This window comes from Mastomys coucha, unplaced genomic scaffold (assembly GCF_008632895.1).
Source record: "Mastomys coucha isolate ucsf_1 unplaced genomic scaffold, UCSF_Mcou_1 pScaffold14, whole genome shotgun sequence".
Taxonomy (NCBI): Eukaryota; Metazoa; Chordata; class Mammalia; order Rodentia; family Muridae; genus Mastomys; species Mastomys coucha.
In genome coordinates, this window is record NW_022196896.1 from 98568846 (window position 1) to 98581746 (window position 12901).

At 46.6% G+C, this 12901-nt stretch overlaps 1 protein-coding gene across 1 annotated transcript in view; it reads right to left on the reverse strand.

The window, feature by feature from the left end:
- Nucleotides 1–10428, reverse strand: part of Marchf4 (membrane associated ring-CH-type finger 4) — a 112982-nt gene extending 102554 nt beyond the window's left edge. Inside the window, exon 1 of the mRNA XM_031367896.1 lies at nucleotides 9737–10428. Coding sequence (XP_031223756.1) covers nucleotides 9737–10243 — 507 coding nt within the window. The 5' untranslated portion in view covers nucleotides 10244–10428. The remainder of the gene's footprint in view (nucleotides 1–9736) is intronic.
- Between the last annotated feature and the right edge of the window lie 2473 nt (nucleotides 10429–12901).

Here is a 12901-nt window from a genome sequence, read left to right on the forward strand (position 1 = left end):
AAAAAAAAAAAAAAAAAAGCCAAACTGTAAGATTTCAATTCAACAAAATATTACCTACATCTAAGAAATGTTGTGTACACACACCCACACACACCCACACCTCAAAGGACATAGAGGAAACATAAATGTATATCACTAAGTGAAAATGTTGTCTGATACTCTAATGAGAAATACAAATCATTTATACATGGGCAGGGCTGGCGGAAAATCCTTGGAACAAATAGAGTGAGCACCAAATCCTAATGGACTCTGGGTAATGAGGTTAGCACTGTTAATCAATTGTAGCCAGCGTACCTCTTGGGTGGAAGATGATGGTGGTGGGAAGACAGGGAGTGCGTGGGAAGTCTCTGAACTTCCTGCTCTGTTTTACTGTTAACATAACACTGTGCTAATGAAAAGACTATTCACAAGAATAGGCACAAATATAAACAAAGTAATCAAAAGTTCTATTTAGACATTGGAGTCTATCCAAAGGCTCTGAGTCTCATGCCTTCGCTTTTTGTTTACAAGGGAAATTAACAACCTTAGAAAAGTGTTAGAGAGAGATGGTTACTACAGTAAGATTTCTGTCCTAGACACAATCCTAAAGCAGGAGAGCAAACTGGAAAGGAGAATTCTTCTCAGGTGTGGGTCAGTGTTATTTAGAAGCATATCTAAATCCTTTCGCAGGTATTCCACATCCAGGGGTAGCTGGACCGCAAATGCCCGGCAGGTGCGAGTGGGGCTTTCCTCTGCTTCCTCTTCTGCACACTTAGACTCTTCCTAGCTTCTGGGAACTCAGAGTCCAGGTAAAGGACATTAAAAAAAAAAAAATTCTGCCAAGCATAGAGCACTGACTGATAAAGATCAAGGCTATGAATCCACAAGGATTATCCAATCGTGGGGATGGATAAGGATAACTCCATTAGAGAATTTCTGACCCAAGGGAGAGAACAGAGTTCAGCTGAGTCAGGGATCTGTTGGGCAGAGGTTCTGGGTCTAAACACATGCAACAACAATATTTAATGCTGGGGTCTCACTGGGGTCCAAGTATGTCCTTAAACATTTGATCTTCTAAGGGTTCCAGAGAGGGAAACTTGGAAGTCCCTGAGACATGCTGATGGAAAGGGAGCTATGCCCAACCTCATGAAAAGCTGTCATGTGCTTAGATCTGTTATGTGTTGGAGCAATTTCTTACAATTCAACTCAGTATTGTATTCTTTCTTATAACAATGATATCCAAGTCAAGGGGCGTAAAATAAAAAGACTAAGTTAATCAACCTGGGGAGGCCCCCAAGTGGGAGTGAAATCAAATCTTTCTGACATGAAAGCGCTTGTCTTTGAGACATGGGTGGTGATTGATACAAGATATTTATTCTTTATAGGTGGGGTTATTTTTTTAAAGTGTGTTTTTACTATCATTCTTCAAAAGAATTAGGAAAAGTGTGTTTCTGGCCATGGGGTTTCAAGCAAAGATAATGATTACTGTGGTTGCTAGAAAAACAATCCTCAGTATTTGTCTTTGCAATATCAGAAAATTGGTTGGGCTCTGAAGAGATTATCCGTAGGCCTCATAGTTGGAATTTTAATTTACACACACATGAATGCACAAATACACATACACACATGTACTTTCTACAATGAATATACTAGGGGCCATAAAAAGCATAATTAACCTGGGATGAACATGTTCCAGGAAGGAGAAAGATTCAACAATTACTAAGCTTCTACTATGTGCAGAGTCACGTCTTAGCCATGACAGCTGCTTCAAGAGGGCTCTGTAGATATTGATTTTCCTTCATCACATTCAAGTTAACCTTTCTATAAATGAGGAAAATAATTTGATCTTTCTTCCTCAGTAATTCTGTAGACAACTTGAAACTTCATAGACTAGTACTGAGCATTTGGTCCATTGTGTAATCTAACCCAGTACTGCTAACTGTTTTTTACTGTTTCTCTTAATCCTAAACACCGAGTATGGAGTTTGGTTTCTGTCCTGGTTAGCTTCAACTGCCAACTTCACACAGCCTAGAGTCAGAAATCTTTATGAGGCTGGGTATGGCGGCACTCACTTTTAATCCCAGTGCTTGGGAGGCAGCGGCAGGTGTATCTTTGTGAGTTCAAATTCAGCCGCTAGTGTAACAGTGGCATGAAGGTTAGAGGGATAATCAAGCACTTTCTGATTGAATGTGAGCCTGTTCCTCATGAGGAAAGTCATACTTGATACTATAAATTTGGTCAAAAACTCACAGCCTGGGTTCCCAAGGGACATAGTGAAGAATCTACTACTGTTGTTTCACTGCATGGCAATGCTGTCCAACTGCCTTCCAAATATTTCTGTTTAAACCATAAGCTAATGTTCTCATCTTGGCCAAAGAAGCATCTCTCTGCAGTATGCAGTTAATGCAGAGATTTTTAACTGATCAACATGCTGAGGATAGGTGACTGTTGAATATAATCTCTGCACAGGACATCTATATCTACCCTGCATCTCAAAACGCAGAGAACACTGCAGAAAAGGAGGAGGGGAGAATGTCAGAGATGGATGGATGATGGGAGCAGGGCTCTGAGATGCTGTCTTCTGGGCATGATATGGTCACTGCACTCATAAGTTCACTGCTGCTGTGGTTGCCCACACAAGATCAAGCCAATGGGATCGGTCAAGCATTCTAACAGGACAGGCAGCAGTAATTGGACTCAGCGGGTTATAAAAGGGGGGAAAAAGGAGAGATATGAAATGGAGGATATTCAGGGGGAGTAGGGAGGGGGATTAAGGGTAAATAGGATCAATATATACTCTGTGTATGTATGAGATTGTCAAAGAACAAATAAAAATATCTCGAAAATGTAATTTACTCAATTTTGTCACAAGGGTTGTGTACTTCCTGTGTACACTCACTATTGCTTTTCACATCCCAATAAGGAGGTGTCAAATATGCACTGTATGTGATATACATATGCAAATCCTGGCTTGCATACAATACATCTTAGGGTGGGAGATGCTATGCAGCTTAGGCACACAATATTCACTTGGCAGCTCCTTTACATTCAGGCTCACCTCCATCTCAGCTTTCTTCTCAGCAAACAAGAAGTGCTCACTCATTTCCACGGCCCTTTTAGCATGTCCCCTTCCTTGAGCCTCCCTCCCTCCCACCCCTAAGCTGGGTTTCTCCAACACACATGATCTCTATTCCCCCACGTTCATCTTCTCTTGGGCTCTCTTGGAGTCCATATTTCACAACTTCCTGCCTTCCCAGCCATATTAAGTAACTCTGTATATGAATGGCTGAGCTTGAAGCCACACCCAATACATCTTCCAATCCTCCCCAAACTGATGAAGATTGGCAAGTGCAAGATTACTCTAGAGAGCATCGTGTGGAGAGTGGTTCCCAACCTGTGGGTTTTGACCCTTTGAGGGTTGAATGACCCTTTGGCATGGGGTTGTGTATCAGATAGCCTGCATATCTGATATTTATGTTACAACTCATAACAGTTACGAAGTAGCAATAAAAATAACATCATGGTTGGGAGGTCACCCCAACATGAAGAACTATATTAAAAGATCTCAGTTTTAGGAAGATTGAGAACCACTGATGGGGACGGTCAACAGACAATTGACTTTAGAACTGTACTATACAGCTGACAAGGCAACAGTATCTTCCCCAAACCATCCCTGGTCTTCTGTCTCTCTGTCTCTGTCTCTATCTCTCTCAGTGTGTGTGTGTCTGTGTGTCTGTGTGTCTGTGTGTCTGTGTATAGGAGAGACAGAAATAGAGAAAGAGAAAGCGATACATCCTGGAACTTTCACAAGCATGGTGTGTGCATGTCAATAACATACAAAAATGCAAACTATCCAGGCACTCGACTGTCATCTTTGAACATCTTTATACTATTGCCGAGCAGACAATGAGAGCATTAGTAAGGGTCTAGGATGAAGAGAGGATCCTTGGAACTTCCAGTTTAAGCAGGACAGCTAGAAACTGCATTAGAAACATTGAATGGAGGTAGAGGCTAAACGGCAGCAATGGAAAAAAATCTGAAGGTGGCGGCCATCTTTACTGGAATGAATCTGTATTTTTCAGTCCACAGTGGTGTCTTGCCGATCAGCCATGAAGGGCTTGCTCCTGTACCCTGATATGTGCATGGCAAAAAGTCACAATTGCACCAATCATGGCTACCAACAATTTAGAGTTCCAATAAACACACAACAGAGTCCATTCATTTGTTGAGAACACATTAGAATACTCCATATAATCTGTATGCTGGGACAAGATATCCTGCCATGAGAGAAGCCTTGCAGAAGGACAGGGTGCCATTTCTTTCTACTTAGATTTTAAAAGATCCCTGTGGACTCTCCCAACAATGTCATTTGTGAACTGAAACTCTCAAACCAAGAAAGAATCTTGAGTCATCTAGACCCAGTCATCGATATACTTTCCTTCTAAGGAAGCCCATACCATTTTGCCTAGCTTTGATAGAATGTACTTTAAAGTATCAAAACCCAAGTTGGCTTCTGTGGAAATCCCTTGCTGGCCAAGTCACTGGGTTTTGTAGCCCTTCTTACAGACAATATGCTTTCAGCATTGGATGGCAGTGATCTTGGTTTGGTTTGGGTTTTTTGGTTTGGGTTTTGGTTTTCCTCCTAAACATTCTTTTTTATTTCTATTACCCTGACTGTGGATATGTCCACTTGAGCAAGCATTTCATCAGTTAATTCAGAATGTGAAGCATGTGTCAGGTACTGGGCTGAGATCTGATGATCTGGTGAAGAAACCCACAGGTTGCTTTCTTCTGGGACCTTAGCGTCCTTCCATAACACTTCCCTTAGACCCAGGCAAGTGTCCCTGGCTTTAGGGGGTGAATATCTGTCCTATCTACACGCACACTGGTCCACAGAGAAGGAGTCTGCAAGCTCAAGGAACTGTGTGCCTCTTCTGGAATGTGCTCCAATTACCTGGGAACCTGGAGTTCCTGCCTAGATATACACCAGCCTGCTCCCAGGACCTGCAGGATTTTCTTCTTCATGTCTATGAACTTCCCTGATGGTCTAGAGGACTAGGGGAAGGATCCACTTCTCAGCGGAATGATATGGACAGAACAAATAAGAGAATCAGAATGGTCTGAGGCTCTCTCCATTGGTTAATGCAGAGTTCAGACAAATCTAAAAGTTGTCACTTCAAACTCATTCTCCTGGTTGCTCTGAAGGCGCAGTAGTCAGGTTGAGAGTGTAGAATGGATTGTATTTAGCAGTTTGCTATCTGGCTTTATTACTTGTAAATATTTTAGCCTACAGTAAGTACGTGAGCTTCTACTATCATCTTTGCCTAAGATCTGTAAGTTTTAGGTATGGATTTGCTCATTGTGTAAGGAGAGGATAAGGTAGTAAGCACACGAGGAAATACAAAACGAAACTGCCACTCCTAGAAGAGTAAACACACTATCTGGTCTTAGCCTGCTCTTCTCCATCTCCACCTTTGAATTCTTAGTGCCTTTGGCAGGTTCCCCCTTGACCTTGAAAAACCTTTATTCTATGGTCCTCTAACCCATTACACTGGCTAACAAACCTTCCACATTATTCTTGCTCCCTGTGAACAGAACTTTCCGAAAGCTAGCCCCAAAGAATATGAAAGGCACCCAAGTTTGTTCAATTCCTCAAGATCTGTTTCCTGCTTTTCCTTAGATCCCAAATCCACAGCCCCTCCCTGCCCTGCTCTGGGCTGCATCCTTGGGCATTAACCCCACCTCCAGGCATCCTGCAGCTTCCCAAGGAGCAGGTGGTTTCACTCTCTGAGAAAGCACACTTTCTCTCATCTCTTCTGCTGCTGCCTATCAAACCTCAACCTTTCAGCCTGAATCCGTTTCTTCTCCCTTGGTCTTCAGCAGCAACAGAGAAGCCTTCCTGACTAATTGGGGGGAAAGTAGCAAATCCCTGCAAATCCTGCATTCCTGTCTTTCTGAATAGGTATCCACCCTACTGGCTATTTGGAAACCTGCCTCTTTCTTGTTCAGATAATAAAGACATTCACTCAGGTTCATCGTCTGTGTGGTCTTGATCTCTGTCAGACCCTGTGATGTCTGGGTTAGGCTATGGCATCCTAGAGGACTGAGCCACATCTAACATGGGTCTCTTAGCCCCTGTTCAGCAAAGCAGCAGGCTTAAGTTGGCTCTTAATAAAGACTTCGGTGCTCGAAACGGAGGGACTGCACTCTGTGCCTAGAGCGTAATATGTGCAAGAGAAGCCATCCATGAAAGTCTTCAGCCCTCCTGCCAGCCTGTGAGCTCGGGCACACTATAACAAAGCAAGGGAGTGCTAATGTGCACCTGAGAGATAATAAACAGTAACAGAACACTGCCACAGCTATTCTCGTAGTATCTGACTTGGGGAGTCACCCTACAAAGTGGAGGATTTTACAAACGAGGAATCTAAAGGAAATACACTATTCAGCCATGTAACGAGTTCATCACTCCAATTAGGACCATCTGGCTTTAGTCAGCCTCAGCTTACCAACCATGGTGCAATGTTCTTCCAAGGGGATTAGACAGAATCAGCCACAAGTAGAGAGTGGAGGGATGTACAAAAGCCCCTACCATATTCCCTGCCATATTCCCTTTGAACATAGTCTTTTTGGAACAAATGCTTGAGAGGAGAACAAAATGGCTACTCGGGAACTTTCCAGCATGGTGCCAACAGGTCCTCAAGGCATTTGTTCGCACCCTATCCTTCCTTCTCCCAGATCTCTTCCACTATTTCTCAAATATTCTGTTTGCTCACATTTGGATTTGGAGGTATAATGTTTCAATGGAATGCTGTTTTCCCAAATCTGGGCCCTGCTGGGTCCTCTCCTCATTTAAGGTGTCAGCTTGGATGGAGAACTCTTAGGAAGGCATTCCTGTTTGTCCCATGGAGTATGGACGAACGTGTCTCTCCCTTCCTCTTCCTTCATGCTTAACTCATCTTCCTGTCTGTTCCTGTCTCACTTGTTTTCACTGTGTGTCTCCATCTGAAATCACCATGTTTGTCTGCTAGTTCATTTGCCCGTTTCTGTGTCCCCACTGGAAGACCAGCTTCAACACAACAGAGTTCCCAAACAGAGTTTCCTCACAGATGCTTAATCCTGGAGCCGATGGCGTGCTGTGGCTTTGCAACCATGGGCATGAGCAAATGAATGCAAAGTCCTCTGTGGAAACCTGCAGGTGTGAATTTAACAGCCCTCCTGTAACCCTCACCACATTATTACTGTAAGCATTGCAAGAAGAGACCAAATCTTTATTTTTGTCTATCTTTTGAATCCTAGAGTAGCAGCGAAGGAAAGCCTGGTGTGTGGGAGGGGAGTTTTTAGTTCCTTTGTTTGAACATGGAAAAGACCAAGACACTCAGCTGTTTAGGTGGCAGATTCTCCTAAACCAGATAGCGACAACTGCTTCACAGGCCTCTCTCTCTCTCTCTCTCTCTCTCCCTCTCCCTCTCTCTCTCTCTCTCTCCCTCTCTCTCTCCATCTGACCACTTACTTCTCCTTCTCCCCTTCTCCCTCTCTTTCCTTCTCTACACCTACCTCTCATTTCTCATCTTTCTCTAGAGGACCCCAGCCTCTCTCTCTCTTTTGTCTTCCTTCCTCATTGAAATTCTGTGAAGAAAAGTGAGAAGAAAGTGGGAAACCAACCGTGTTCTCCAATCTAACAGGACACATTTCTCTAGCTACCAGTATAACACAATCCCATTAAAACAACTTGGCTCTGACAATGAAGAAAGCCTCCCAAACATGATAATCATCTTTAAGAAGTGCTTGATTTGGTCTGGTCTCAATGCAAACACAGCCCCTCCCACCCTCCCGCATAATAAGAGAACCCATTCCTCTAGTGATGTTAGCTTTTTTTATTCCAAGCTCCATTTATGACACATAGTAAAAATGATAAACAACAACAAAAGCCCCCAACCGTTGATCAGACCTTGTACCACATAGAAGACCTTGTATGAAACTAGGCATTTCATAGTATTGCTAATAATCTTTTTTTCTTTTTCCAACAAAATATAGCTTTTTCCATGTTAATCATATGTTAATCTCTTACAAGGTATTTTCACACTTCTGGGCTCTCCTACCAAGGAAAGATATGGAAAGCAAGTGGTATCTCATGGAAGTTGGAAAAGAGACCTAGAGGCATAGAGTTATTTGAAGAATACTTCACAGCAGGTGAAATATTATCTCAGCACACGTTCCAAGACTCGCTGTTTTCTAGAGACAAGTGAGCTCTTGCCAGAAGGCGTGTTTCCAGCAGCCCCTCTGATATGCACACATTCGCCAGCCCATATGGGAGAAGGAAGAAATAGTTTAGGGAGTTAATAAGCAAAATCACTCTACGTTTTGGAAAAGCTGTGGCCCCCTGAGTGAGACAAATCCTGACCCAAAGCGAGGCTCATCTTTGCCACTAGCCACAGACCCACACACCTACAGAAGCTTGGTATTAGCATGAAGCAATGTGCTGGAAGAAAGGCACTGAACAAGCAATGTGGCCCCCCTTGTTCACCAGCATTCCCTTTGCTGCTTCAGGTTATCATAGTCATAAGAAGGAGGAGCCCAATCCTCAGTCTCTCTGAGGACCTTACTCCCTACTTCCTTTCATAATGCCCAGGCTGCAGCCCCAGGCATCACCAGTCTCTAAGTGCTCTGCCCATTCAGAAACAGGGGAGGAAAAATGAATGAAATTGTCAGCTAAGCCTGCAACTCACACCGTAAGCAAGAACAGGGTTTGTTGAGAACACCAATGTAGCATCCTGCTGCAGTGACATCTATCCATGAAGACCCAGACTGCCGAAGAGGTCGCTGAGGTGAACACAGAGCCCTGCCCACATCCCAGTCAGATGTTCCCTCTCTTGCATCACTAGCCAGACCTGATTTACAGGTGAGCCTTCTCTACCTAGGACTCTTTGTTACATGTTCTCACAAGTCAGGACTGATATGAGTTAGCCCATCTGTCCAGTGGACACCAGACAGTCAGTGGACTGACAGGAGTGCTGTCTGTGGGGATCTGAAGAGATAAGGAAGGGAGAACTTGCCTGACTCGAAAAAAAAAAATCTCTGTTCCATGCCATGGATGGGGAAAGTTTAAGGGAAGGCGAGGGCAGGGGGAAAGATCTAGTAAGATTATTCTTTCACTTAAACTCACTCTGACTTAGAGTACCTGCTTCCAATAAGGAAAATTCAAGATCAGCAAGAAGTGTCTTGGGAAACTGAGGTAGTCTCAAAGAAACAAAACAAAACAAAAACCAAACAGACAGGATTTTTGTACTTCCATCTGTGGGAATAGGAAGCAAGAACATAATCTTGTCACAGCTTCAGGAAAGGAAGAAATCTGAATGTAGAGCTGAATATGGGCTTGGGGTGGGGTGTGCGATTCTACCAGCAAGAAACCAGCTAAAGGTGGTTTTTAGCAACCAGCTTGAAGAGCCTTCGGAGGCTCATATTTCCCTGCTTCTGGATCTTCTGTTCTGAGGTGCTGATGGAAGTTTGGGGATGAAATTGAGAAGAACTTACTTTGAGAGAGGGTACAAAATCAAAGGGCAACTGAGCTTGTTATCAAACAGGCTCCCTTGGGCACTTATTGGTCAGCTTCACCACAAGAAACATTGAGAAACTCTAAATGCTACAGCCCTTGATGCTTGACATAGCACAATAGTTCCCTTAGGCAAATAGTTAAATGGCAGTCTACACTGGCCTGGAGATACCACACACCAAAGCAGGGGAAGAGGAGAGGACTCACCTGCTCAGGTCCCTGGAAACAGATGCGGCAGAGGGGAGTCCTCATACCACTGTCCAAGCTACTTCCTAGAGAGTAGCAGTCCTCAGTTTTCTCCTTACAGAATTCATCAGAGGAAGCGCTGCTGAGCAGGGAGGCAGGTGGCCCTGTGGCTGGGCCATCCCAGTCATCTTCCACAGAAGGAGGCAAAGGTGGTGGAGGTGGAGGGGTCTCCCTGCCCACAGCTTCTCGGGGGCCCCTCCAGCCTGCCCACCCCCCGGCACCCAGAGCCGGAAGGGTGTTGTTGTTGGCCGCCACACCAGGGAGCTGGGGGTCACCGTGCATGGGCAGGGGCGCTGGAGGGGGGCGCCTCAGTAGGAAAACCTTCAGGTCATTGAAGAGCATTCGGCAGCGGCACTTAAGGAGACCCTGGTGGCGCAACATCTGGGGAGCTGGGGTGCACAGTCCACAGCAGTACCAGCCGCAGCAGCAGCACCACCACCGCAGCAGCCCACCCAGGGGCATGAGCATGAGATAGGGAAGCAGAGGACTGGAGAGGGGCAGCTGGAGTCTTTGAAGAGGTGGGTAGGGTGGGGCTTGGGGTCCACAGTGTTCCTGTGTTATGGAGGAACCTCCTTTCTTATTGGCTCTTCTTATAACCCCTCCAAGCAGCAAATAAATTGCCCCCTAGACTGACAACTGTGAGTCAATGATTCTGAACGCTACTAAGGAAATGCAAAGTAAAAAAAGTTTTTCTTGCTCTCGCAGCCCCGCCCCAACCTCAGACTTAGTTCTGGCTGCTGTCTCCTTTCTGTCTTTGACCCCAGAACACTGCTGGGAGCAGGGCAATAGAAGAAGCATCAAGACTGGGATGCATGACCAGGGTCTAATTGTTAAAAGTTCCCAAGGAAAAGATTGCTAGGTTCTTCTCAAATCTCTAGGCTGTGGTAAATCTCTTTTATATAAAAGGGTGGATCTAAGTCAAATTTGGAGCAGCTTAGAGAACCCAGCTCAGTAAAGAATTGAGGATTGCACATGAGAGAGAAAAGACAGACTGTCTCAGGTAGTGTGGAGTGGTTGGGGGGAGGCAAGATTGGGTGGGGGTAGGAGAAGTTCTAATTCTCTTGGGCAGAAAACCGGGGCAATTAACCCCCAGCAGCACCAGAGTTGCTTTTTAAGAGAGGAATTGGGGTCGGGGGACGCTGGTTGTGGGTGAAATTGGGCAAAGAGCTTCGCCTTGTGCTTCGCCTATGCAGCCAAAAGGCTACACAGAAGAGGTGGGATATAGGGCGGTGGACCAGGAAAGGATGGAGGAAAAAGAGATCCTTAACCCTCGGAGGGCTGCTGCCTTCCAGAGCCTAAGATCCTGAAGAGAGGAAGGGTGTGTTTTGGGGGTTGAGAAGGTGGCAGAAGGATCAGAGAAAGGAGGTAGCAAAGAGGGATGTGTGGGAGGGGACAGGAAAAGGGAATAGTTACATGATCTCAGCCCCCAGCCCACTCCAGCTGCAGTCTGTAAGTCGGAGGCCCCTCCCCTTGGTTCCATCAAAGGTCCCTTCGGGCGAGGTTCGAGAACTGGAAGATGGGCAGGTCCGGGCTGGAAAGTGGCCTCGCTTTCTCCTCCTCGTCTTCTTCTGGGTCGCTGTCGCCCTCCTCCTCCTCCTCCTCCTGCTTTGGGTCTGCACGCACCCGGCGCTGCTGCTGTGGCGGCAGAAGGGACTGCTGGTCGGCGTCCTGGTGTCTCCCAGGCGGGGGCTGCTCCGGCTGGTCCTCTGGCTGCTGCCCGCGGTCCAGCGCGGTCGAGACTCCAGGCTTCATGATCCTCCTCCTCTTCCTTCCCGAGGGGCTGGCCCTGAGCCCCCGCGCCCGGGCAGTGCTGCCATGCAACCAGAGACAAGGCAGGCGTGGGGGTAGGGGCGGTGGGGAAGTGATGGGGAGAATAAAAAAAATAAAATAATACTAATGGAACAATTCAGTTCTCGGATAATCAGGAAAGAGTGCTTCTGGTGGGTGGGGGTAGAGGAGGGCGGCTGCCAGGTCCTGTCGACAGCTCTGCCCCCGCTCCCCCCACCTTGGGCGGCCTCGGCCCGCTCTTTGCTCCCACCCCCACTCCACCCCTCCTTCCTCCGGCTGCCTCTGGCTGGCTAGGCTCGCTTGCTGTTGCTACCTCTCTCAGATGCACCGAGGTAAGGCTTGTTTGCGGTGTAAGCTGAAGGTGGGGAAGAGTGAATAGAGACGGTGTGGTCGAGATGGTCAGACAGACGGCACTTGGCTCCAGCTTGGTCCTGGAGACTCCCCAGAACCGTATATAAATATATCTCTTAGAAAAGCCGAAAAGGAAGCAAATCAGATTCCAGCCTGCTGCCAGGTGTTGTCTTCCGCCGTTGCTCAGCACCCGCCGCCGCTACTGCTGCCCCCCTGGCTCAGTTCCCAAAGGGGTGGTGCTGGAAGGGAGGTGCCGGGGCGGTAGGCTGACGGTCCGAGGACTGGAAACAACCTTCTTAGAGCGGAGAAAGCACCCAGCTACTTCCACCCGAGCGGCCGTGAAGCCGCGGCTGCGTTCAGCACCTGGGTGAGTGGACAGCTCCCACCCAGACCCCGCACGCGTCACGCCAGTGGGGGCCTGACGCTGACGCCGCTGAGGGATGGAGGAGGGAAAAGAGCGAGAGACTAGGAGAGAGGGAGCCACAGGAGGAGAGAGCACTGTTTGAAGAAAGAGGATAGGGAGGAACCAGGGGAAAGGGAGGTACGAAGAGAGAAGGAGGGATTTAGGAGAGGAGGGAGGAGGCAGTGAAGAGTAAAAGAGGCAGAATGGGAACTTAGGTGGTGGAGGGATGCGAGCATTCACTCCACATCTTTTCCCAGATAGAAAGAATCCGGGTGGACAGCACGATTCGTAAGCCCCCTGCCCACTGTTCCCTCTCATCGCTTCCCTCAGTACATATACACCCAATACAGTTCCCCTTTAACCAGAATCCACGATACCCTTGCTTTACACGCACTTAAAGTAGATATGTCACTTGGTAGCTTTGAGAAAGACAAAGTTTTGTGACTTCCATGTTGAAGCTGGCACGTGATGGAGATTAAATCTCTCGTGACTTAAGAACTCATGAGAAAAGTGCTTCAAGCATGTTTGCCTTCTAGAATTTAAACTGCAACAGGAAAGGAAATGACCTCTTTTCTCTCCCATCT